The 25,324-nt window shown below is 38.7% G+C and overlaps 1 protein-coding gene and 1 non-coding gene across 3 annotated transcripts in view; one reads left to right on the forward strand and one right to left on the reverse strand.

Annotated features, from left to right (window-relative positions):
- The window catches only part of DDX46 (DEAD-box helicase 46), a 71,384-nt gene that overhangs the window by 25,176 nt on the left and 20,884 nt on the right, over positions 1–25,324 (forward strand). For both annotated transcript variants that reach the window (XM_043588134.1, XM_043588143.1), the window contains exons 13-16: positions 567–649; positions 9,255–9,419; positions 9,929–10,091; positions 24,939–25,132. In XM_043588134.1, the coding sequence (XP_043444069.1) occupies positions 567–649; positions 9,255–9,419; positions 9,929–10,091; positions 24,939–25,132 (605 nt within the window). The remainder of the gene's footprint in view (positions 1–566; positions 650–9,254; positions 9,420–9,928; positions 10,092–24,938; positions 25,133–25,324) is intronic.
- LOC122496693 lies at positions 5,096–5,201 on the reverse strand. Its single transcript, XR_006300903.1, has one exon. It is a non-coding gene; the product is annotated as a U6 spliceosomal RNA (small nuclear RNA).

Genomic DNA, 25,324 nt, shown 5'->3' on the forward strand with positions numbered 1-25,324 from the left:
AAGTTTTTGTTTAATAATTCAGTTACTTAATGATGTTGAATAGCTTCTCATTAATATTTTGATATGCCCAGTAGAAGCTTCTGACTATATGAAAGTAGTTTATAAAGTAATATTAAAAGGAGGTTTTCTGCGTCTAAAATAGTTAGCACTGGAACTTGCTTTCCACACATACGCTGTAATCTCTAATATGTTTTTTTCTAGGTGATGCTGTCAGATAATGGCTGATGTGGCTCGATGCTTCATCTCAGTCTTAGTTTTATGATGTGTTTTGGAGAGGGCTGTTTTCTGAATTTTACAGGTCCTTCAGGCCCTATGATGGTATGCAAGAGACGAGTTTGACAAAATAAAGGGCCTCATATACCCATTGTCAGAAAGTATTTGCCATTAGATTAAGATCTTGTAGACCAAAATTTCTGTTCACTCTTTAAAGATACCTAACTTACCCCTCTGGTTAAGTCAGGCATTTTAGTTCCCTTTACAGTTTTTTAAAGTTCTTGGTAGTCATAAAATGAATTGTGACTGATTTTTAGTTTTCGTTTTGTCTTTATTTTTTTTCCTCATCTTAGGTCGGGTCACAAATCTTCGAAGAGTAACATATGTTGTTTTAGACGAAGCAGACAGAATGTTTGACATGGGTTTTGAACCACAGGTAATCATTACGTGTCTTAGTGTTTTGAACTAGAAAATCTTGTACCTGCCATGAGAATAACATGTTAATATGGTGTCTGAACTTCTCACACGTTTTTGTTGTGTTGTAATATAGTAGGTTGGGGACATAGGGAATTCAAATAGATAATTATGCTCTGAATTCCTCATAAAACTGGTTCAGAAGGTATTTCTAAAACCATTGTTGCTTAAATTAGAATTGGAATGCTGATAATAGAAGCTTAAGCTTCTCTGTTTTGCAGTTTTTATTGTATTTTGAAATAAATTCTTTTAATTCATGCTTTTGATTGCCTCAACGATCAATATAGCACATTTTGTTTACATTCTGCAAATGTAAAAACTAAGGGCCAGAGCATTTGTCTACCTTAGATTTTAATATTCCTCATGCACACTTTGCTCAGATAGAAAATTTCAGTGTTATAAACTTAGAGGGACACATGTTAAGGAACTTTAAGGTCTTAGGAATTTTTGTTAATGAGATAAGGAATGTGAGTTATCAATGTGCTATGGATGCCAAAAAAAATTATTTTTGATCATAAACTGCATTAATAGAAATGGGGTATTCGCTTTCTCAATAGGTGGAGCATGTGACTCTTGATCTCTGGTCTGTGGGCTTGAGCTCCACGTTGGATGTAGAGATTGCTTAAGAAATTCTTTAAAGACACCTGGGTAGCTCAGTTGTTGAGCGTCTAACTCTTGATTTCTGCTCAGATCATGATCCCGGGTCATGGGATAAGGCCCCATGTTGGGCTCTCTCTGAGCATGGAGCCTGCTTAAGATTCTCTCTCTCCCCCTCTGCTCCTCTCTCCCACTTGGCACTCTCTCTCTCTGAAATTTTTTTAAAATTAAAAAAAGGGGATACAGTTAAGGTGGCCTTTGGTTTTTTTCAGTTTATTCATGTGTTCTCCAGAAATGTATTGCTTGTCATATACTTGTATGTGTTGTGTTTAGATTTAGGGATCACAATCTAAATGGGACATACAAGAGCACATAACAGTAAACAGGATTATGGTGACACCCGAACCATGTGAGAAATAGTTAAATGAATAAGTGACATTTAGCTTGGAGTAGAGGATTTGATAGCATCCTTTAATCGTTTGAAAAAAGTCTGTCACATGAAAGAATCATTGAGGAGTAGACCTGGGACCCAGTTGGGAAGCTATAGGGAGCTGAATCTAAGCATAATGTGAGAAAGAACTGGATAAACATTATTTGGAGATGAAACAATTTACATTGTGGGAGGAGGGCAGATACTGAATATGTTTTTCGTCCATGTGTTTGGTTAGAGGTAGGGGGTCCATTTGAGGAACGAGAGCAGAAGGAATTGATGAACAGATGGAAGATGGAATTAGATCCCTTTCAAATGTCTTTCCCAATCCTGGGAAATCTTAGATTTTATGGTAATGTTTAAGGTAGGTGTGGTGTGATTGGGCCTTTCTGGTAAATCAATTAAGTGTTGCCAGAAAGAGGCCAAAATAACTTTTCCCAATCATATGCAGTGTGTGAGTCATTTCTTGCCATTAGTGCTTACATCTACATTAAGTACGTGAGGGAGAAATGCTGAGTAACAGTGTATGTGTTAAGCACTAAACCGCTGAAAAGAAGAAATTTTAAATTAATGATTATTTTGTGAGCTGTTGTGTAGATTAAAAATGCTTGGTTCAGGTTCAGTGCCATAGAGCACTATTTGGATGTTAAAGCAAGTAAAGGCATCCCCATTTGAATCAAAGCTGGTGCTAGTCAGTGCACATCTGCACGATGACTTCTATCTAGAGCAGAGTTGGCAAGCAGTGTGCCTCCAGACATGATTCTGTATTGAAAAAAATCATGAAAATTGGGAACTAAATCAAATAATGCTTAATGTATATTTTTCTGAGTGTAAATCCATAGTAAATGTATATGCTATACAGTGACATTGGCAGAACGTACAGGAGTCTCCTTTTTCACATTAGCATATACAGGCTGGCAGGTTGAAAGGCACTTGGGCAGATCTTTGTGAATTGTTTTATTTATTTATTTATAATTTTAGAGAGAGGACAAGCAGGGGAGAGTGGTGGTGGGTGGGGAGGGGGGAGAGAATCTTAAGCAGGCTCCACATTCAGCACTGAGCCTGATATGGGGTTTAATCCCACAACCCTGAAATCATGAACTGAGCTGAAATCAAGAGTTCGATGCTCAACTGACTGAGTCACCCAAGTGCCCCTAATAGAATATTAAAAAGTGGTTTTCCATGACAAATTTTTCCACAGTTTCTAGGTTCTTTTTTAATTTAGTAAAATTAAAGAGTAAGAGAAGAAATTGATTAGATATAGACCTTGATCTTTAGCTCTAGTTAGCCATTATGGAGCTGGATATACATACTTTGTGAAAATATGTTAAGTAATATTCCTATTAGTTATAAAAAAAATGGTTATTTACAAAAAAAAACCCCAAATGATTATTTACATGTTTTACTTTTTATTTTTATTAAGAAAGTCAGGAATGTTTTAATTGACAAATTTATTCATACGTGTGACTAGTACAAAATGAAGTGATCTAAAGATCACTAAATCTAAAGATTCTAAAGATGTTTACTCCGAGTTTTTACTTTCTTGAAAATACCGATCATGTAGTAAAGTGAGACAGTAAATGTGTTTGTCACTTGTACAGTGCAAAGCAGCATGCTTGCCTCAGTCATCAAGGAGCTCACTGTTTAGTGAGAGATTATTGTAACTTTGAAGGCTGTCTTCAAATTGGCATAAAAAATAGGTCACTGAAGGGGCACCTGGGTGGCTCCATCAGCTAAGCATCCAACTTTTGATTTTGGCTCAGGTCATGATCTCAGAGTCGTAAGAACCCACATCGGTTTCTGCACTGGGCATGGAATCTGCTAACTTAAGATTCTCTCTCCTTGTACCGCTTGTGCTCTCTCTCTTAAAAAGAAAAAAAAAGTAGGGGGCACCTGGGTGGCTCAGTTGGTTGAGTGTCTAACTTCAGCTCAAGTCGTGATCTCGCAGCTCATGAGTTCGAGCCCCACGTCAGGCTCTGTGCTGACAGCTCAGCCTGGAGCCTGCTTCAGATTCTGTGTCTCCCTCTCTCTCTGCCCCTCCCTCACTCATGCTCTGTCTCTCAAATAAATAAATAAGTAAACATTAAAAAAAAAAAAATAGGTCACTAGATTGATGATTAGATACTTCAGCACCTCTCAGTCCTGTGTTCAGGCCACTGGTGAAGGGTTTGGTGCATAAGCAGCTCCTATTGAATAATATGGATGCTACTTAAGGAGATAGAGGTACTGAAAAAAGAGCATTTTTCAAAAACTTATTTTTAAGTCTAATGTAATCCTTTACATTAGAGGAAACAGAATCAGGGATGTAATGACAGTTGAGACCTCTCCCTGCACCCCCAAGTTTTATTCCTATTTCACAATAATGCTCTAGTCCAGAGTAATTTTGTTTTTTATGTAGTGTTTATTTTTTAGAGAGAGAGTGAGCAGGGGAGGAGCAGAGAGAGAGAGAGGGAGACACAGAATCTGAGCTGTCAGCACAGAGCCTGATGCAGGCTCGAACCCGCGAACTGTGAGATTATGACCTGAACTGAAGTCGGAGACTTACCTGACTGATCCACCCAGGCACCTGTAGTCCAGGGTAATTTTTACCAACATACATATCAACATCTCAAGGACCCTATTTGTGACTTAAAGATTGAGATAGTGATATTTACTTTGATAAGTAAATAAATCATTAAGTTGGTAGCAAATTATTTTCTTGAGGGTAAAGGAAAGCATTGCACATTGTCAAGAGAAGTATAAGAGAGAATGTAATAAACTTTTAGAACTTCTTCAAAAGGAGCGTATGCCAAGGATCAAGACTTGAAATCAGTGAAAAGTGGGGGAAATTGCTACCTTTGTAAACATTAGTGACTAGCTGGACTGATGAATTGAGTTTTAGCCTATAGGTATGAAAGGAGAAGTTTAAGGACTTTGTACTTGGCAGCCCATGGCTGACTTTAATTATCTGTGTACTGTGAGAGAGGGAACATACTGAAAAGTTTCAGGAACAGCTTTTAATCAGTAGCCCCCAGTGTGATAGCCAAGTGAGCATAAGAAGGCAATTGAAACCCAGGCCAGTCATCCCTGAAAACGTGTGTCATCATTAGCGTCATACTATGGGCATCTTCACAACTCTAAGCAGTAATAGGTATTCATAAGGAAAATCTAAGCTCCCATGTGTGATAGTTAGTACACCGTTCCATGAAGCACAGGATTTATAGCTTATTCATGAAGATTTCTCTTAGCACTTGGGCAAGAGAGGGAGTTAGTTGTGGTTTTCAAGAAAATTTTCCTCCTTTGATGCCTGTTTCGGATTCTGTGTCTCCCTTTCTCTGACCCTCCCCCGTTCATGCTCTCTCTCTATCAAAAATAAATAAACATTAAAAAAAAAATTAAAAAAAAAAATTTTAATGGAACTCTTCATGCATTTCCTCCTTGCACGGGAACATGCTAATCTCTGTATCATTCCAATTTGTTTTAGTATGTGTGCTGCTAAAGTGAGCACTTAAATGATTTTTTTTTAATGTTTCTTTATTTTTGAGAGCGTTTATTTATTTTTGGAAGAGCGTGAGCGGTGGAGGGGCAGAGAGAGAAGGGGAGATGCAGAATCAGAAGCTGGCTCTAGGCCCTGAGCTGTCAGCATGGAGCCCAGCGTGAGGCTTGAACTCACAAACTGCGAGATCATGACCCGAGCTGAAGTCAGACGCTTAACCGACTGAACCACCGAGGCGCCCCTTAAATGATTTTTTTTTTAATGTTTATTTATTTTTGAGACAGAGAGCATGTGAGTGTGGGAGGCAGAAAGAGAGGGAGACAGAGAATCCCAAGCAGGTTCCGTGCTGTCAGCACAGAGCCCAGTTCAGGGCTTGAACTCACGAGTCGTGAAATCATGACCTGGGCCAAAATCAAGAGTCGGTCCCTTGACCAACTGAGTCACCCGGTGCCCCTTCAGTGATTTATTTTTATGTTCTAAATTTACTTTTATTCAAGTATAATTAACATACAGTGCTATTAGTTTCAGGTGTATGTTATTAGCGGTTCTATATATTACTCCGTGCTCATCATGATAAGTGTACTCTTAATCCCCTTCACCTGTTGCACTTATCCCCACTCACCTCCCCTCTGGTAACCACCATTTTGTTCTCTGTATTTAAGAGTATGCTTTTTTTTCTTTTGTCTGTTTTTATTCTTTATTCATTTTTTTTAAGTTTATTTATTTTGAGAGAGGCGGGTAGAGATAATACCAAACAGGCTCCATGCTGTTAGCACAGAGTCTAGTGTGGGGCTCAGTCGCATGAACCATGAGGTCATGACCTGAGCCAAGATCAAGAGTTGGATTCTTAACTAATGGTGCCACCTAGGCATACCTGTTCATTTGCTTCTTAAATTCCATACATAAATGAGATCATATGGTATTTGTCTTTCTCTGACTGACTTATTTCACTTAGCATTATACCCTCTGGGTTCATCCATGTTGTTGCAAATGGCAAGATTTCATTTAAATGACTCATTTTTAAAGATTGCCTTCTATCTGCGTAGGATTTATGTCCTCTGAGTTGATTTTCTATTTGCTTTGATTTCTGCATTCAGATTAGAAACATTCTGTAGAGGTCTGGGAACCTGTAGTTAACTATTTACATTTAAGGGACAGAGAAAAGGCAGCTTAAAATTCAGAGTTCTCTGTGCCAGAGCAGTACTTAGTGATCCTGAGTTTCACTGTTGTAATCTGGCTGGGACTTTCATTTAGATGAGGACTATCTTCTGCCTGACTTCTTGGACTGGGCAGACTTTCCCGGGAAAAATATTGGCCAGTCTCCAGCCTGGACTGTAAAGGCCTGTCTCTTGTTCTAGGTTGGGAAAGAGGCTTGAGGGAGAGTTGGAGCCTCAGTATTGAACATCATGCATTTACTTAATGCTTTTCTTCTTAGGATGTTATCCTTGCCTCATCCAGTCATGTTCTTATTTTATATTCTGCATCAGCTAAACCTTTGGGTCTTTGGCTAGGGTGAGAGAAGGGCCTGACAGTAGGAGATAGGTGGAGGTTGAGGGATTTGATTGCTTCTTTAAAAAAATTTTTATTTGTGAGAGAGTGACAGAGAGAGAGAGCACGAGTGGGGGAGGAATAGAGAGAGAGGGAGACACAGAATCTGAAGCAGGCTCCACACTCTGAGATTTAGCACAGCCTGATGTGGGGCTCAAACCCACAAACTGTGAAAATGACCTGAGCTGAAGTTGGACTCTTAACTGACTGAACCCCCTAGGTGCCCTGGGATTTGATTGCTTCTTAAGCAGACTTTGCATCAATTCTCTTCATTTTGGAATCCCACCTTTCATCTCCATATAGGGAGAATAGCATCATTCTCAACTTTTTCTTACTGCCAGCTTCCTTGAGCTTGATTAATCTTTTACCATCTTGAAACATTTTGTTGCTTTTTGTTTTGTTTTGTTGACAAATAAAATTTACATACTGTAAAACTCATGCTTTTTTTAAATTTATTTTTCTAATTTACATCCAAGTTAGTTAGCATATAGTGCAACAGTGATTTCAGGAGTAGATGCCTTAATGCCCTTTACCCATTTAACCCATCCCTCCTCCCATAATCCCTCCAGTAATCCTGTTTGTTCTCCATATTTAATAGTCTGTTCTGTTTTTGTCCCTCTCACTGTTTTTATATTGTTTTTGTTTCCCTTCCCTTATGTTCATCTGTTTTGTATCTTAAAGTCCTCATATGAGTGAAGTCATATGATATTTGTCTTTCTCCAAATGGCTAATTTCGCTTAGCATAATACCCTCTAGTTCCACCCACGTAGTTGCAAATGACAAGATGCCATTCTTTTTGATTGCCGAGTAACACTCCATTGTATAGATATACCACACCTTCTTTATCCGTTCATCTGTCGTTGGACATTTGGGCTCTTTCCATACTTGGGCTATTGTTGATGGTGCTGCTATAAACATTGGAGTGCATGTGCCCCTTGGAAACAGCACACCTGTATCCCTTAGATAAATACCCAGTAGTGCAATTTGCTGGGTCGTAGGGTAGTTCTATTTTTAATTTTTTGAGGAACCTCCATACTGTTTTCCAGAATGGCTGCATCAGTTTGCATTCCTGCTAGCAGTGCAAAAGAGATCCTCTTTCTCCTCATCCTCACTACCATTTGTGTTTGCCTACCACATCTTTCTTAAAATTTATTTTGTAAAAACTCTGTTTGTTTATTTTTGAGAGAGAAAGAGACAGAGAGTGAGTGGGGGAGGGCCAGAGAGAGGGAGACACAAAATCGGAAGCAGGCTCCAGGCTCTGAGCTGTCAGTACAGAGCCCGACGTGGGGGTTGAACCCATAAACTGCAAGATCATGACCTGATCTAAAGTCGGATGCATCACTGACTGAGCCACCCAGTCACTCCTCTACCACATTCTTTATCCATTCATCATTTAATGGACATTTGGACTCTTTCCATAGTTTTGCTATTGTTGATAATGGTGCTGTAAAGGTCAGAGTGTTTGTACCCCTTCAAATCTGTATATTTGTATCCCTTAGGTAAATGCGGAGTGATACACTTGTTGGATTATAGGGTAGTTCTATTTTTAACTTGTTGAGAAACCTCCATACTGTTCTCCAGAGTGGATGCACCAGTTTGCATTCCCACCAACAGTGCGAGAGAGTTCCCCTGTCTCCACATCCTCGCCAACACTGTTGTTTCCTGAGTTAATTTTAGCCATTCTGACACCTGTGAGGTGGTATTTCATCATGGTTTTGATTTGTATTTCCCTGATGATGAGTGATATTGAACATATTTTCATGTATCTGTTAGTCTTCTGGATGTCTTCTTTGGAAGAATACCCTTCCCAGTTTCCAGTCACTCACCACCATCTACCTTTAAACCATCATCAGTAATATTACTCATTATTACTTTTTTTCTTGTTTTACCAATCATCACAAGAATCCTAGGAGTCTTTATTTTCTCCAGGGCTCTACAGACACTGAGGCAATTGGTGCCTGTATCTTACTCCCTCAACAGTATGTTCACCTTCATTGTTCTCTTTCTGTAGCTCTTTCAACCTTTGATACATAATATATTTATGTGTCCACTCTCCTTAGAATAGAAGTTCCATGGAGACAAGTTTTTGTCTGTTTTTATTGCATATTTCCAAATAGAGCAGTGCTTGGCACATAATAGTTCAGTAAAATTGTGTTTACTAAGTGAAGGAAAACAGTGGTACAAGGGAGAATAGTTTCATCCCAGATGTAGTTTGAAGACTGAGAATACTGTATTTATTGATGAATTAGGTGTGAGATGAGAGAAAGAGAGAGAGAGTAGTTACAGATGGCTCCTCCATCTTTGGCCTAAACATGTAGATAACTACAGTTGCCGTTTCTTAACGGGGGGGGGGGGAAACTGAGAGGAGCAAATTATGGGGTAAAATCAATTATAATCTAAGGTAACAGGTTTAGAAGTCACTGAATGGATGTTCTCAAAATTTCTTTCTACTTGATTTTAACATCATTGACTTTTAGAGGCTACACTCAACCATATTTATTTGCATTGTGTCCTTAGGTCATGCGCATTGTGGATAATGTCCGTCCCGATCGACAGACAGTTATGTTTTCAGCTACTTTCCCCAGAGCTATGGAGGCTTTGGCTCGAAGAATCCTCAGTAAACCCATTGAAGTGCAGGTTGGAGGCAGAAGCGTGGTTTGCTCAGATGTGGAACAACAAGTGGTAGGTACAGCCTTTAAGAAACCCTCAGTTCCCTGGATGTTCAGGATGTGATTCTTGTGGGATCATTGTGATGTAGGAAGGTAATTTCTAAAGTTAAATAGGATACAACTGCAGCCATTAATATTTTATATGATGCACTTGAATATGCTTTTCTGTGGAACTGCATGTTTAAAATCCTCTTAAAAAATGCCCTTTTTAGTTCGTCCCACCAGAAGAGGTGGGCTTGTTAATAGAAATGTCACATCTTGTTTTTTAGTTAATAGGGTGTGAGATCAAGAGGCAGAGAGAACCAGGTGATTGCCCACATTTACAAGCCCCCTCTCTGAAAGTTACAGATTTGTTTTTGGTCTTACTGGTTTATCAATTAAAATCAATATTTTCCTGCCCGGTCTTAAAATATAGCAAGATATTGTCATTTCGCCATCTGCCACAAATAAAATGAGTATTTTTGTTCACAAGATGTATTTGCAGTTTTACTCAATTAACTTGGTGCGATTTGCTGTTTGCAGATTGTGATTGAAGAAGAAAAGAAGTTCTTGAAGTTACTTGAGCTTCTCGGCCATTATCAAGAATCGGGATCTGTCATTATATTTGTGGATAAGCAGGAACATGCAGATGGTCTTCTGAAAGATTTAATGAGAGCATCTTATCCTTGCATGTCTCTTCATGGAGGTAATGTTTACTGAAGTATCTGTTGAGTATTTAATTTGACCAAGCACTGCAGTGTACTGTGTACTGTGTATTTACTGTGTACTGAGTTTAGAACCAGAGTTTGTATCTTCTATCTCCTCTTTTATTCAGAACTCTGGGGGCTAATAAGCATTATTATTATTCCATCTTTGAAGTAAAGAAAATAAGACAAGGAGTACATTGGTTTGACCAAACTTTATAGCCATTAATCAGCTAAGGAGAAATAGAACTTAAAATTCTCTGTTTTGTGTTATATTCTTTCCATTGTGCCATGCAACCTGGAGGTTTTCATGATTCACATTAGAGCTTTAATTGAAAGTAACCTTTTATTTTCTGTGTGATGTCTCCATTGTTGTATATATGTAAGACTTAGAACCCTGAACATGTGCAACAGAGACAGTTTGAATTACCCTCATTAAGGATGTGTTCTGGCAGTCTGTGACTTTGTAATGAACCACCCCAAAATGTAGTGGCAGCTGTCATCTATTTTCTTTATAAATCTTTGCTTTAGCTAGAGCTCAGCACTTAACCTAGTTTCTGTTTCATGCTGTATCTGCTGGCATGGCTTAATTGGGACTGGGGATCCATTTCCATATTTGCCTTACTTAATGTGGCTGGGAAGTTGGTACTGGCTCTTGACCGAGCTCAGTCAGGTTATTGGCCAGGGATCCTGGCCCTTCCCTTTGTGGATCTCTCTGTGGGACTACTTGGTGAGAAGGCAAGTTAAGGCTACTTGCCAGGCCAGTTAGGGATGATACTGGGAATTGGCAGAACTTTCATTTCCATCATACTCTGTAGGTCAGAATAGTCCCATGACTGGCCCAGATTCAAGGGGATGGAGGTATAGACTCCACTTCTTGATAGGAGGGTCATTCCCTATGCAGAAGAGCATGTAGAATAAGCCATGCTTTTGCTGTCATCTTTGGAATATACAGTCTGTGACACCAAGTTTCATTGTAGATGCAATTAAAAGGGCTCTAAGGGTATGTATTTGGTTAACTTTTAATGTTTTGGGTTTTGTTTTTTTTTTTTAAGTTTGTTTATTTGTTTTGAGAGAGAGAGAGAGAGAGAACCAGTGAGTGAGGGGCAAAGAGAGGTGGACAGAGGATCCATCAGTGCTGACAGCAGAGAGACCAACATGGGGCTCTAACTCACAAACCATGAGATCATGACCTGAGCTGAAGTTGGACGCTTAACCAGATGAGCCACCTAGGCTCTCCTAATGCTTGAAAATCACTCATGTTTTCCCCCTTTGTTTTGTTAATTGGGATGAAATATATATTACATAAAATTTACCATTTTAACTATTTTAAGTGTGTGATTCAGTGGTGTTAAGTACATTAACAGTGCTGTGTAACAACACCGTTATCTATTTCCAGAAGTTTTTCATTGTTCCAAACAGAAACTCTACCTGTTAAATAATAACTTCATCCCCATCCCCACCTTCTGGCCCCTGGGAACGTGTATTCTACTTTTTGTACCTATGAATTTGCCTGTTTTAGGTACTTCACATGAGTGGAATCATACAGTGTTTGTATTTCTGTGCCTGGTTTATTTCACTTAGCATAATTGTCATTGAGGCTTATCCGTGTTTTATCATGTGTCAGAATTTCCTCTTTTTTAAAGTATTTTAATTCCAGTGTAGGTAACATAAAGTGCTGTATTAGTTTCAGGTGTACACTGTACACCTGATTTAACATTTCCATACGTTAGTGCTCATCCCAAATGTGTTCTCTAATCCCTGTCCCCTGTTCCACCCACCCACCTCCCCTCTGGTAACTGCTCTCTATAGCTAAAAGTGTGGTTCTTGGTTTGCCTGTCTTTTTTTTCCCCCTTTGTTCATTTGTTTTGTTTCTTGAATTCCACTTATGAGTGAAGTCGTGTGGTATTTGTCTTTCTCTGACTGACTTCCTTCACTTAGCATTATGTTTTCTGGCTCCATCCATGTTGTTGCAAACAGTGAGATTTCATTCTTTATGATGGCCAAATCATATTCCTCTGTGTGTGTGTGTGTGTGTGTGTGTGTGTGATGTCTTCTTTATCCATTCATCTGTCCATGGGTACTTGGGCTGCTTCCATAATTTGGCTAATTTAAATAATGCTGCGGTAAACATAGGGGTTCATATGTCCTTGTGTCCTTTTTTTTGAGTAAGTTTTTTTGTATTCTTTTGATAAGTACCCAGTAGTGGGATTACTGGATCATAGGGTAGTTCCGTTTTATTTATTTGTTTGTTTATTTATTTTTGAGAGAGAGAGAGAGAGCGAAAGCACATGAGTGGGGAAGAGGGTGAATCTCAAACAGGCTTTAGGTTCAGCATGGAGCCTAATGTGGGGCTTGATTCCATGGGATCATTACCTGAGCCAAAATCAAGAGTCACATGCTCAACTGACTCAGCTGCCTAGAAGCCCCTGGATAGTTCTATTTTTAATTTTTTGTGGAGCCTCCATACTCTTTTCCATGGTGGCTGCACCAGTTTGCATTCCCACCAACAGTGGGTACAAGGTCTTTTTGCTCCACATCCTTGCCAACACATCCTTGTGTTGTTGATTTTAGCCATTCTGACAGGTGTGAGGTGATATCTCATTGTTGTTTTGATTTGCATTTTCCTGATGATTAGTGATGTTGAACATCTTTTCATGTGTGTTGACCATCAGGATGTCTTCTTTGGAGAAATGTCTGTTCACATCTTCTGCCCAGTTTTTATTGGATTATTTGTTTTTTGGGTGTTGAGTTTTATAAGGTGTTTATATATTTTGGATACTACCCCTTTGTCAGATATGTCATTTGCAAATATGTTCTCCCATTCAGTAGGTTGTCCTTTAGTTTTGTTGATTATTTCCTTTGCTGTGCAGAGGCTTTTTTTTTTTAAGGATAAATGAACATTTATTTATTTATATTGATTTATTTTTATTTTTTTTTTGTAATTTACATCCAGGTTAGTTAGCATCTGGTGCAACAATAATTTCAGGAATAGATTTCTTAAGCCCCTTACCCATTTAGCCCATCCTCCCTCCCACAACCCCTCCAGCAACCCTCTGTTTGTTCTCTATATTTAAGAGTCTCTTACGTTTTGTCCCCCTCCCTGTGTTTATATTATTTTTGAGAAGCGTTCTATTCTGATGTAGTCCCGGTAGTTTATTTTTGTTTGTTTTGCTTTTTTCTTTGTTTTTTGTTTTTTAAGATTTTACTTTTAAGTAATTAGACCAAATGTGCAGCTTGAGCTCACAACCTTGAGGTCAAAAGTTGCACTTCTCGAGCCAGCCAGGCACCCCTGTTTTTCTTTGCCTCACGAGAGGCAAAGAACTGTCCTCTCTTCTAGGATTTTTATGGTTCCAGGTCTTACATTTAGGTTTTTAGTTCATTTTGAATTTGTTTTTGTGTATGGTAAGAAGAATTTCCTTTTTAAAAAAAATTTTTTTTTTTAACGTTTATTTATTTTTGAGACAGAGAGAGACAGAGCATGAATGGGGGAGGGGCAGAGAGATAGGGAGACACAGAATCGGAAACGGGCTCCAGGCTCTGAGCCATCAGCCCAGAGCCCGACGCGGGGCTCGAACTCACGGACCATGAGATCATGACCTGAGCTGAAGTCAGACGCTTAACCGACTGTGCCACCCAGGTGCCCCCAGAAGAATTTCCTTTTTAAAAAGCGAAATAATTTTTCATTGTATGTATATACCACATTTCCTTTATTCATTTACCTTTTGATGGACATTTGGGTTGTTCCTACCTTTTGGTTCTTGTGAGTAATTCTACTTAACCACTGGTGTACAAGTATCTGTTTGAGTCCTGTTGGCCATATGGCTATTTTTAACTTTTTATTGAACCTGCAAACTACTTTTTGTAAAAATTGCACCATTTTGGAATTCCAGCAGTGCATTAGGGTTCCAGTTTATCCACAGCCTGGCCAGCACTTGTCTCCTTTTTTTTTTTTTATAATAGCTATGCTAGTAGATGTGAAGTGACATTGTGGTTTTGATTTGCATTTCCCTAATGACTGAGATTGAACATCTTTTTATGTGCTTATTGGGTATTTGTATATCTGTTTTTGAAGAATTGTCTATTTTAGGCTTCTGCCCATTTTTAATTAGGTCATTCGCATCTTTTTTTCATTTTTGAGTTGTAGGATTTCTTTATATATTCTTGATAGCAATCCCTTATCAGATGTACAGTTTACATATATTTTCTCCCATTCTTTGGGTTGTCCTTTCACCCTCTTGGTAGTGTTCTTTGATGCGCAGACGTTTTAAATTTTGAAGTCCATTTTATTTTTTCTTTTTTTGCCTTTTCTTTGGCTGTTAATTCAAGAAACCATTGCCAAGTCCAAGGTTATGAAAATTTTCACTCTTGTTTCCTCAGAGTTCTAAACTTACAGCTTTTACGTTTAGGTAATTCATTTTGAGGTGAATTTTATATATGATGCAAGATATGGATCCAGCTGTATTCTTTTGCATGTGGTTTTTCAGTTTCCCTGACCCATGTGGTAAAAAGACTGTCCTTTTCCCATTGAAGAGTCTTGGCACCTTTGTCAAAATCTATTGACCATTTATTTATCTGAGGGTTTCTGAGCTCTTTATTTAATTTCATTGATCTGTATGTTTATCTTATGCCAAATTTTTCTTTTGTTTTTTTAAGTAAACTCTATCCCCAGCATTGGGCTTGAACTCATGACCCAGAGATCAAGAGTTGAATGCTCTACTAACTGAGCCAGCCAGGCACCCCTTTACTTTTTTTTTTTTCCCAACTTTTTTTAATTCTGAGAGAAAAAAAGCATGAGTGGGGGAGGGGCAAAGAGCTAGAGAGGGAGAATCCCATTCCAACAAGGTCCACACTGTCAGTGCAGAGCCTGACTCAGGGCTTCACCCTCTCGATCCATGGCACTTAACTGACTTGAGCCACCCAGGTGCCCCAACATTTCTTTTTTTAGTAGACTGTTTTTTAGAGCAGTTTTAGATACACAGCAAGACAGCAGAAATTACAAAGTTCCCGTATATCCCTTGCCCCCAAGTACAACCTCCTCCCCTATCAATATCCCATACCACAGAGGTACATTTGTTACAATCATTGACCCTGTATTGACATATCATTGTCACCCAGAGTCCCTGGTTTACATTAGGGTTCGCTCTTGGTGTTATACGGTCTATGGATTTGGACAAATTTATAAAGACATATTCACCAGTATAGTACCATACTATATCACTCATAGAAAATACTACCATAAGAATCCTCTTTGCCTATTCATCCCTCCCTCCCCCATCCCTATACTGCCGCTTATCTTTTTTTTTTTTTTTTTTTTAAGTAGGCTCCCCCAAGATGCAGGGCTTGAACTCCCTGCCCTGAGATCAAGACCTGAAACGAGATCAAGAATCAAACACTTAAGCCACTAAGCCACCCAAGATGCCCTAGCCACTAATCTTTTTACTCTCTCTACATTTTTACCTTTCTAGCATGTCCATGTCTACTTTTTTTTTTTTTTTTAATTTTTTTTTCAACGTTTATTTATTTTTGGGACAGAGAGAGACAGAGCATGAACGGGGGAGGGGCAGAGAGAGAGGGAGACACAGAATCAGAAACAGGCTCCAGGCTCTGAGCCATCAGCCCAGAGCCCGATGCGGGGCTCGAACTCACAGACCGCGAGATCGTGACCTGGCTGAAGTCGGACGCTAAACCGACTGCGCCACCCAGGCGCCCCTCCATGTCTACTTTTAATCATTAGGATAAACAGGCAATAATGACTTATAGATGTTTTATTTTGGCCCTGTTAGTGTCATCATTCCTGAAAATGTTTTGGTTGCCATTAGCTACAAAGTTTCTAGTGTAGAACTTTAGTTTTTCTCCACATTTGAAACATGGGACTCAGCTTTCTTTCTTTCCCTAGATGATTTCTTTTCTCTCCTGTTTGTTGTTTTGTACTTTTAAGTTAAATTAAAATGTTTTTAATGTTTATTTTGAGAGTGAGTGCGATTGGGGGAGGGGCAGAGAGAGGACAAAGAGAATCCTAAGCAGGCTCTGGGTTGTCTGCACAGAGCTTGTCGTACAGCTCCACCTCATGAACTGTGAGATCATGACCTGAGCTGAAATCAAGTCAGACCAACTAACTAAGCCACCCAGGTGTCCCAGTACTTTCTAATTTTAAATACTTTGATTAAAACAGGTGTGTCCATGTAAAATCTTGTGTCTCAAAGCAAATAAAATTTATTGTGAATGTAAGATTTATTTATTAGCTTAGACATTTTTTAAGTAGTTTTGTAGTAGAGCAATGTGCTGAATTGCTTTTACCTTTTATTTTTTTAATGTTTATTTTTGAGAGGCAGAGTGTGAGTGCAGGAGGAGCAGAGAGAGAGGGAGACACAGAATCCAAAGTAGACTCCAGGCTCTGAGCTGTCAGCACAGAGCCCAGTGTAGGGCTTAAACCCATGAACTGTGACATCATGACCTGAGCCAAAGTCGGACACTTAACCAACTGAGCTACCCTGGCTCCTCCAGTGTGGTAAATTTCTGAAGGAAAACTAGGGAGAAGTTTTGATTATGAGTCTTGTTGTTAAGCTATTTTAAATCTTTTTTTTTTAAATCTTTTTTTTTTTTTTTTCAACGTTTTATTTATTTTTGGGACAGAGAGAGACAGAGCATGAATGGGGGAGGGGCAGAGAGAGAGGGAGACACAGAATCGGAAACAGGCTCCAGGCTCTGAGCCATCAGCCCAGAGCCTGACGCGGGGCTCGAACTCACGGACCGCGAGATCGTGACCTGGCTGAAGTCGGACGCTTAAACCGACTGCGCCACCCAGGCGCCCCTAAGCTATTTTAATGTGTAACTGAATAAAGGCCAATTTGCTATATAAGTATAAAAATGTAGAAATTATTTAGGGCTTTTTAAGAATTAAAAGGTGTAATCATAAAATTCCTAATGTGCATATGAAATTAATGTGCATTTTATACCTAACACATAGTGTAATGATATAGTGAGAAGGATGCTTGGAGATGCCCCACATGCTGTGTCTTCTATAGATCCACCTGTATGTACTTCTTCGTGTCTTCAGGTCTAGAAGGGGAAGAGCAAAGGCTGGAAGTAAGAGAGTGGATTATATGTTCTGCCCACTCCTGGTCTTAACCTGAAACAATTTTCTCAGTACAGCAATCAAAACATTCTACTGTGGCTTAACTTTTTTGTTAGATGTTTGTCAGCATTATTATGAACATAATAAATGGAGAACATGTTCTTAGTACTCCTTTTTGACCTATCACATAACCTGCAGTAACCCTAAAGTAGGTTACAAATGAAAGAAATATGAAAATACTTTCATTGAACCATGGCTGCAGTTTCTGGTTTGTCAGCCATCCATTTTTTAGCTTTTGCATTAACAATGAATAATTTAAAAATTTCTTAAAAACAGTGCATCTTGGGTACCTGGGTACCTCATTTGGTTGGGCATCCAGCTCTTGATCTCAGCTGGAGTCATGATCTCGTGGGTTCATGGGATTGAACCTTGTGAGCAAGTGGCTTTGAATTCTGTCCCTCTCTCACTGTGCCCCTCCCCCCACTTGCATGTGCTCATGCTCCCTCTCAAAATAAGTAAGTTAAAAAAAAAAAAACCAATGCATCTAATAGGGTAAATAATGAAATTAGAAAAGCAGCACACAGGTTTCTACTTACGAGAAATTATGGTATATGAGAACATATACTTTTTTTTATAGGGCAGACTGTTTCGTTGAGGCCTTCAACTTGTACTATTAATATCAGTTACATTTTTCTTTTTTCTGCAAGTGACAAAAAACTAATCCAACTGCCTTAAATCATGAGACATTTTTATTATTTTATAAAAATGAAATCTAATGGTGAAGTGACTCCAGATTGTTTCATTTAGTGGCTCACTGTCACTATATTGTATTTTCTGTACTGCCATCCTGAGCATGTTAACTTAATTGTTTTTTTTTTAAGTTTATTTATTTATTTTGAGGTGGGGGAGGGGCAGAGAGAGAGAAAGAGAGAGAGAGAGAGAGAGAGAGAGAGAGAGAGAGAGAGAGAGAATGCCAAACAGACTCCATGCTGTCTGTGCAGAGCCTCATGCTGTGTGTGTTATCACCAACGGTGAGATTATGACCTGAGCCAAAATCAGGGGTTCAGTGCTTAACTGGCTGAGCCACCTAGGCACCCCAAGTTAGTTTTTAAAGTAGTTTTTTTTCATGGCACCAAAAAGGCTTCTGCAGTTTTAACCATCACTTTTTTTTTTAATTAATTAATTTATTTTTATTTATTTATTTTTTTTAATTTTTTTTTTTCAATGTTTACTTATTTTTGGGACAGAGAGAGACAGAGCATGAACAGGGGAGGGGCAGAGAGAGAGGGAGACACAGAATCGGAAACAGGCTCCAGGCTCTGAGCCATCAGCCCAGAGCCCGACACAGGGCTTAAACTCACTGACCTCGAGATCATGACCTGAGCCAAAGTTAGCCGCTTAACCAACTTAGCCACCCAGGTGCCCCTAACCATCACTTTTGTATCAGACAAATTACAGAGGAAGAAGACTATTTCCTATATGTCTAGGTGCCTTTTTCCCCTCTTATTTTTATAACCACAATTTGTAAACACAGAAAAAATCTGAGAAAATCATATGGTGAAGAGCCTTGAACATCCAGTACTGGATTCTACAACTAACATTTTGTTGTATTTCTCTTTCACATCTTTAGCCATCTGTCTATTCTACCTACTCATCATATTTCTTAGTTTTTTTTGATATGTTTTAAAGAAAGTTGTAGCATCAGCATATTTCACTTCAATATGCAGATGGTTAACACTAGTTCAAAAATTTTTTATTTTATTTTTTAGAATAACTATGTTTTTTAAGTAAACTCTGTCCCTATCGTCGGGCTCAAACTCAAGACCCCAAGATCAAGAGTTGTATACCGAGTCAGTCAAGCGCCCCCCAAATTTATTTATTTATTTATTAAAAAAAATTTTTTTTTTTAACGTTTATTTATTTTTGAGACGGAGACAGAGCGTGAATGGGGGAGGGGCAGAGAGAGAGGGAGACACAGAATCAGAAGCAGGCTCCATGCTCTGAGCCATCAGCCCAGAGCCCGACGCAGGGCTCGAACTGACGGACCGCGAGATCGTGACCTGGGCTGAAGTCGGACGTCTAACCGACTGAGCCACCCAGGCGCCCCGTCCCCCCAAATTAAAAAAAAACACACAAACTATAGGTAAACTGTAGTAAAATGTACAGATCATAAGTGTGCCCTTTGATGAGATTTGACAAATATATATAAGCTGTGAAACCCAAACCTCTATGCATATACAACCTCAGAACTTCCCCCCAGTTAATGCCTGTTCTCATCCCCACAGGCAACCACTTTTTACATTTTTTTCCAACATATATTTGTTGTATTTTTAGAATTTCAGATAAATGAAACTGTACTTTCTCAACATTTTTGTGTCAAGTTATCTTTTACTCGGCCTTTTTTTTTCTTTTTTTTAGCTTCAGAAAATGTTTTTTTAATAGTAGGAAAGCTCTCTTTATAGAGAGGGGACTTTTGAAAGTGAATGCCTGTGGACTATAGGCAAGGGCCTTTGTTTTATGAGGTTCTGGTCGCCGCCTCTTCCCTTCCCCCTTGTTCCTTCTCAGCTTCTACCCTTACTGACTTGATAGCTCTAGGTGCTGGGTTGTCCATTCTTCATTGGCTTGGTTCCGTCATATGGTGGGTGGTCCTTGGCCTCATTCGGCTTGTTTTTGGGATTCTTCCACGTTGTTGCATTACCAGTAGTTCTTCCCTTATTGTTAATATTCTTTTGTATAAATCTATCCCCGTTCGTTCAGTTCATTTCTCTTGACACCTGGGCTGTTCCTTGTTTTTCTGCTGCTTCAGCCATCCCACAGGGAACAATATAATTGGGATACAGAACAGTTCCATCATGCCCCAAAACTCCCTTGTCCTATACCTACAAAAGTAACTGAAAAGTTAACTCTCCTCCTGTTTATAACTCCCGTCAACCACTGATGTGTTTTTATAAGAATATTTGTAAATATAGGTCATACATTATTCAGTTGACTCTTTTCACTCAGCGTAATGATTTTCAGATCCACTGAAGTTGTTGCACAATTCATCTCTTTTTATTGCCCAGAGATATTTATTGTATGGATGTACCACGGTTTGTGTATCTTCATCTGTTGAAGGATGTTTGGGTTGTTTCCAGTTTTAGACAAAAATGAATAGAGCTGCTGTTAAATGTTTGAATATGGGTTGTATGTGAAAATTTTTCTAGAATAGATAACCAGGAATGGGATTGCTGGGTCATATGGTTAGTGTATCAGTATGGTTCTTTGTGTTTATTGTACTCATGGTTCACTGAACTTGTAGAATCTGTAAATTTATGTTTTTCAGATGTAATTTGGGACAAATTTGGGAAATTCTTGACCTTTGTATCTTAATTTTTTTTTCCAGAGCTATTTTTCTTCTCTCTTTGGGATTGCAATTATGTGTATGTTCAGCCCTTTAGTACCATCTCCCATGTCTTTGATCCTTTGTTCACTTTTGTTTTTCAACTTTTTTTTCTCCTCTATAATTAATACTGGGTCATTTCTTTAACTGTCTTCAAGTTCACGGATTTCTTTTTGCCCTCTTTTATTTGCTGTTAAGTCTATCCAGTGAATTTTTAATTCAGATTTTTTTTTTTTTAGTTCTAGAATTTCTAGTTGGCTCTCTCTTATATTTTCTTCTTGTTTCTCTCATAAGATTTCCTGCCATTCATTATGAGCATTTAAAAATTTTTCCTTGATCACAGTTACAGCAGTTGCTTTAAAAATCTTGGACTATTAGGGCATCTGGGTGGCTCAGTAGGTTGGGCTTCTGACTGTTAGTTTCAGCTCAGGTTGTGATCTCACACTTTGTAGGATCAGGTCCTATGTCGGGCTTTGCGCTGACAGCACAGAGCATGCTTGGATTCTTTTTCTCCCTCTTTGCTTTTCTCCCACGGGTGCATGTGTATGCTTGCTCGCTCTCTCTCTCTCTCAAAAATAAATAAATAAATAATAAAAATCTTTGACTATTAATCATATCTTGGTCACCTTGTCAGTTTCTGTTGATTATCTTTTTATTTTGTTTTATATATTTCTATATTTTTATCTAATAATTTTGATTTGTATACTGCCCTTTATGAATAATCCATTGTAGGGTCTGAATTCTCATATTTTCCTTAAGACTTTTGTTTTAATAAGACATTAACTTGGTTGGACCCTTATTTTAAACTCAGTCCTTCTTTTAATGGGCAACATCTGAAATCTGTTAATTTCTTTTATTTTTATTTATTTATTTTTTTTAATTTTTTTTCAACATTTTTTATTTATTTTTGGGACAGAGAGAGACAGAGCATGAACGGGGGAGGGGCAGAGAGAGAGGGAGACACAGAATCAGAAACAGGCTCCAGGCTTCGAGCCATCAGCCCAGAGCCTGACGCGGGGCTGGAACTCACGGACAGCGAGATCGTGACCTGGCTGAAGTCGGACGCTCAACCGACTGCGCCACCCAGGCGCCCCTCTTTTATTTTTTAGTAAAAATAATTTTAACATTCATTTTTGAGAGACTGAGAAAAACAGAGTGTGAGCGGGGGAAGGGGCAAAGAGAGAGGGAGACACAGAATCTGAAGCAGGCTTCAGGCTCAGAGCTGTCAGCACAGAGCCTGACGAGGGGCTCAAACTCTGGGACCAGGACTTCATGACCTGAGCTGAAGTCAGATGCTTAACCACCTGAGCCACCCAGGCACCCCTGTGTTAATTTCTTTTAGCCATACCTAGGTTGCTTGGATTCTGTCCCATGCATGCATAGTTTAGGGTCCACATGTTTGTGCTTGCCTACTCTGTTTCATCTCCTGTTTTCTGGTCCTCAGCTAGTATATTATTCCAAATGTCAAAAATTCCAGTTTCTATTCAAGTTTGACTTGTCCCCCTTGGCTTCCCAAGGCTTTTCCCCAAACAGAAAGTTTAAAGTAAATAAATTGAATCCTGTAATTGCAACTACTGCTAGTGTATTATTCCAAATGTCAAAAATTCCAGTTTCTGCTTGTTTTTAGTCATACTCTTGTGCCTTCAGGTAGGTTTTTTGTGTTTTTTTTTTTTTCTCCCAATATTTTGCCCAGAGTTTATAGTTGCTATCTGCAAGAGGGTTGGTCCAATAAGAGCTTTTCCTACATTGAGGGATATTGTGTGTTTTTTATATAAGTAATAAGGATATTCCCCCCACCCCCACCCCCCCATAATCCCTTGTCTGTACTTCTCTTATCTCTTTGGTAAAAATTGCATCACATGCTAATGCCTAAATCATTTGTAAGCAAGCAGAATGACTAATGATTCCTAAAGTTTTGCCCTGGCACCCTTGAGGTTCTCAGAGACTTTAAGGGGTTCATGAGATCAAAAGTATTTGTGTAATAACCTTACTACGTGATTTGCCTTTTTACTTTCATTCTGTGTGGAGTGTATAGTGTAGTTTTCTGAAGGCATCATGGCATGTTCTATTGCACTAGATGGGATGCAGAAGATATGAGACTCCAACTATCTTCTGTTATGAGATGCCCCTAAATTTTAATATGTAATTGCTTTTAAGTTATTTTTAAACAAGTTCGTAAGTATTCACAAATTTTCTCAGTTTCTAATACATTGAATATTGATAGAGATGACCTGTGTAAAGTATAGCTCTCTGGGTCTCATCCTCATTAATTTTTACAAAGGATGCCTTAAGCACAGAAAGTGAATAGGATTGATTCACCTAAAAGTGAGAATTAGGCTCATCTCTGGTTTGATATATGTGATCACATGTTGGGTGGATAGGTGAACAAATTTGGAGTTCTGTTAAAAAGGAAGAGGGTTGGGGCACTTGGGTGGCTCAGTTGGTTAAGCATCCGACTTCAGCTCAGGTCATGATCTCACAGTTTGTGAGTTCAAGCCCCACATCAGGCTCTGTGCTGACAGCTCAGAGCCTGAAGCCTGCTTCAGATTCTGTTGTCATCTCTCTCTGCCCCCCCCCTGCTCCCACACATCCCTCCCTCCCTCCCTCTTTCCCTTTGTTTCTCAAATATAAATACACATGAAAAAAAAAAAAAGGAAGAGGGTTAATTGCTGCTGGGCAGGTATCCCATATACTGTGTTTAGCATATTATATTCACTTCAAGGAATAAGGTATGTGTAGCTGAGTTAGGTAGTCAGGATACCTCAGTCTAAAGTAAAAGTTTTAGTACATTTTAATTTTAAATTTAATTTATATTGGTATTGACTTCATTAATTTTTCTTAAGAGACTTTTGGATTTGGTGTTGGATTCTAGTTATTTTGACATTAGATCCAAATAATTTCTTTAATTCAGTCATTGAAGAGTACACTTTTTTTTTTTTTTTTTTTTTTTTTTTTGCTGAGAGAGCAAGGGAGAGACAGAGTGCAAGCAGGGGAGGGGCAGAGAGAGATAGGGAGGCATGGAATCTGAAGCAGGCTCCAGGCTCTTAGCTGTCAGCACAAAGCCCAGTGTGGGGCTTGAACCCATAAACCGTGAAATCATGACCTGAGCCGAAGTCAGACACTTAACTGACTGAGCCACCCAGGCAGGTGTCCTGAGGAGTATGTTTAAGTTTTAGGTAATAGTATTAATTAGCATTGATATATATTTAGATACTAAGTATTCTGTGTATTTTAAACTCAGATTTTATATGAAGCCTTAGAATATCTCCTGCTGCCAAAATGAGTTTTTCATGGTTTGAGAATTTACCCCATTCCCTTCTCTAATTACTAGAGGTTCTCCATCATTAAATCAGTTTTCGGTCTGAGTATTTTGTAATAGAACATTTTGGCATTTTATACCCTCCGTTATCACTCACCCTGAGGCTCTTTGGGAAACATATTTTTTTTTTTTTTTAATTTTTTTTTTTTTACAACGTTTATTCATTTTTGGGACAGAGAGATACAGAGCATGAACGGGCGAGGGGCAGAGAGAGAGGGAGACACAGATTCGGAAACAGGCTCCAGGCTCTGAGCCATCAGCCCAGAGCCCGACGCGGGGCTCGAACTCACGGACCGCAAGATCGTGACCTGGCTGAAGTCGGACGCTTAACCGACTGCGCCACCCAGGCGCCCCGGGAAACATATTTAAGAGAGACCCAGTTCAGTGGTTTTTAACCAGTGCTTTTCAAACTTTAATAGTAATGTGTAATCAGTAACCTAAGTATCTTGTTAAAATGAAAAATCTGAATCAGTAGTTTGGGGTAGGATCTGGCCTGCCTTTCCTTTTCTTTTCTCTTTTCTTTCCTCTTTTCTCTTTTCTTTTCTTTTCTTTTCTTCTCTTTTCTTTTCTTTATCTCTTTTTCTTTCTCTCTCTCTTTCTCTTTTTTTTCTGAGATTCTGCATTTCTGACAACGTCCCATGTGATGTAGCTTCTGGTCCTCGGACAAAACTGAGTAGCAAGGCTCTAATAACCTATAGGAGAAGGAGAAAGATCTGAAGAATCCTGTTACTGTAGGCTGAATGTATCTGCCTTTTCTTGTTTTACCCCATAAATAGGTTAAGTATAGGTTAATGAATCTGAGATGGGGTTTCTGCTGTTATAATCCATATTCACAAGAAAGGAGGGAAAACAAGAACATATTTGGAATATTCATCAATGAGTTAATAGCACTAGCTTTTGATCTGGCCATTAAATTTCCTTAGTGTTTTATTTCAGTATTGTAGTTGGTAGACGTTTGGTCATTGTAAGTTGTGTTTATTCTTTACTCTGCATTTAACTTATTTCTGTGTCAGATGAAGTGAACAATTTAAATGCAGTATGTGGTTTTACATTTTTTGTTTGTTTACTTGCAGGCATTGATCAATATGACAGAGATAGCATCATAAATGACTTCAAGAATGGGACCTGCAAACTTCTCGTAGCCACTTCTGTTGCTGCCCGAGGTTTAGATGTGAAACATCTGATTCTTGTAGTAAATTACAGCTGCCCCAACCATTATGAGGATTATGTGCACAGAGCGGGAAGGACTGGAAGAGCAGGCAATAAAGTAAAAAGAACTTTTTAAAGTTGATTTCCATTGTATTAATAAAATATAGGTTTTTTTTTTGTTGTTTGTTTAGGGTTATAAGGAGTAGATAATAGGAGTTAACATAAACATTTTGAAAATCTTCAATCATCAGAGTATGGGGATTAGTTGATGTTCATCATTTCTATACACAGTATTATTAAAGTTATTGAT

The sequence above is a fragment of the Prionailurus bengalensis genome, chromosome A1 (genome assembly GCF_016509475.1).
Source record: "Prionailurus bengalensis isolate Pbe53 chromosome A1, Fcat_Pben_1.1_paternal_pri, whole genome shotgun sequence".
NCBI lineage: Eukaryota > Metazoa > Chordata > Mammalia > Carnivora > Felidae > Prionailurus > Prionailurus bengalensis.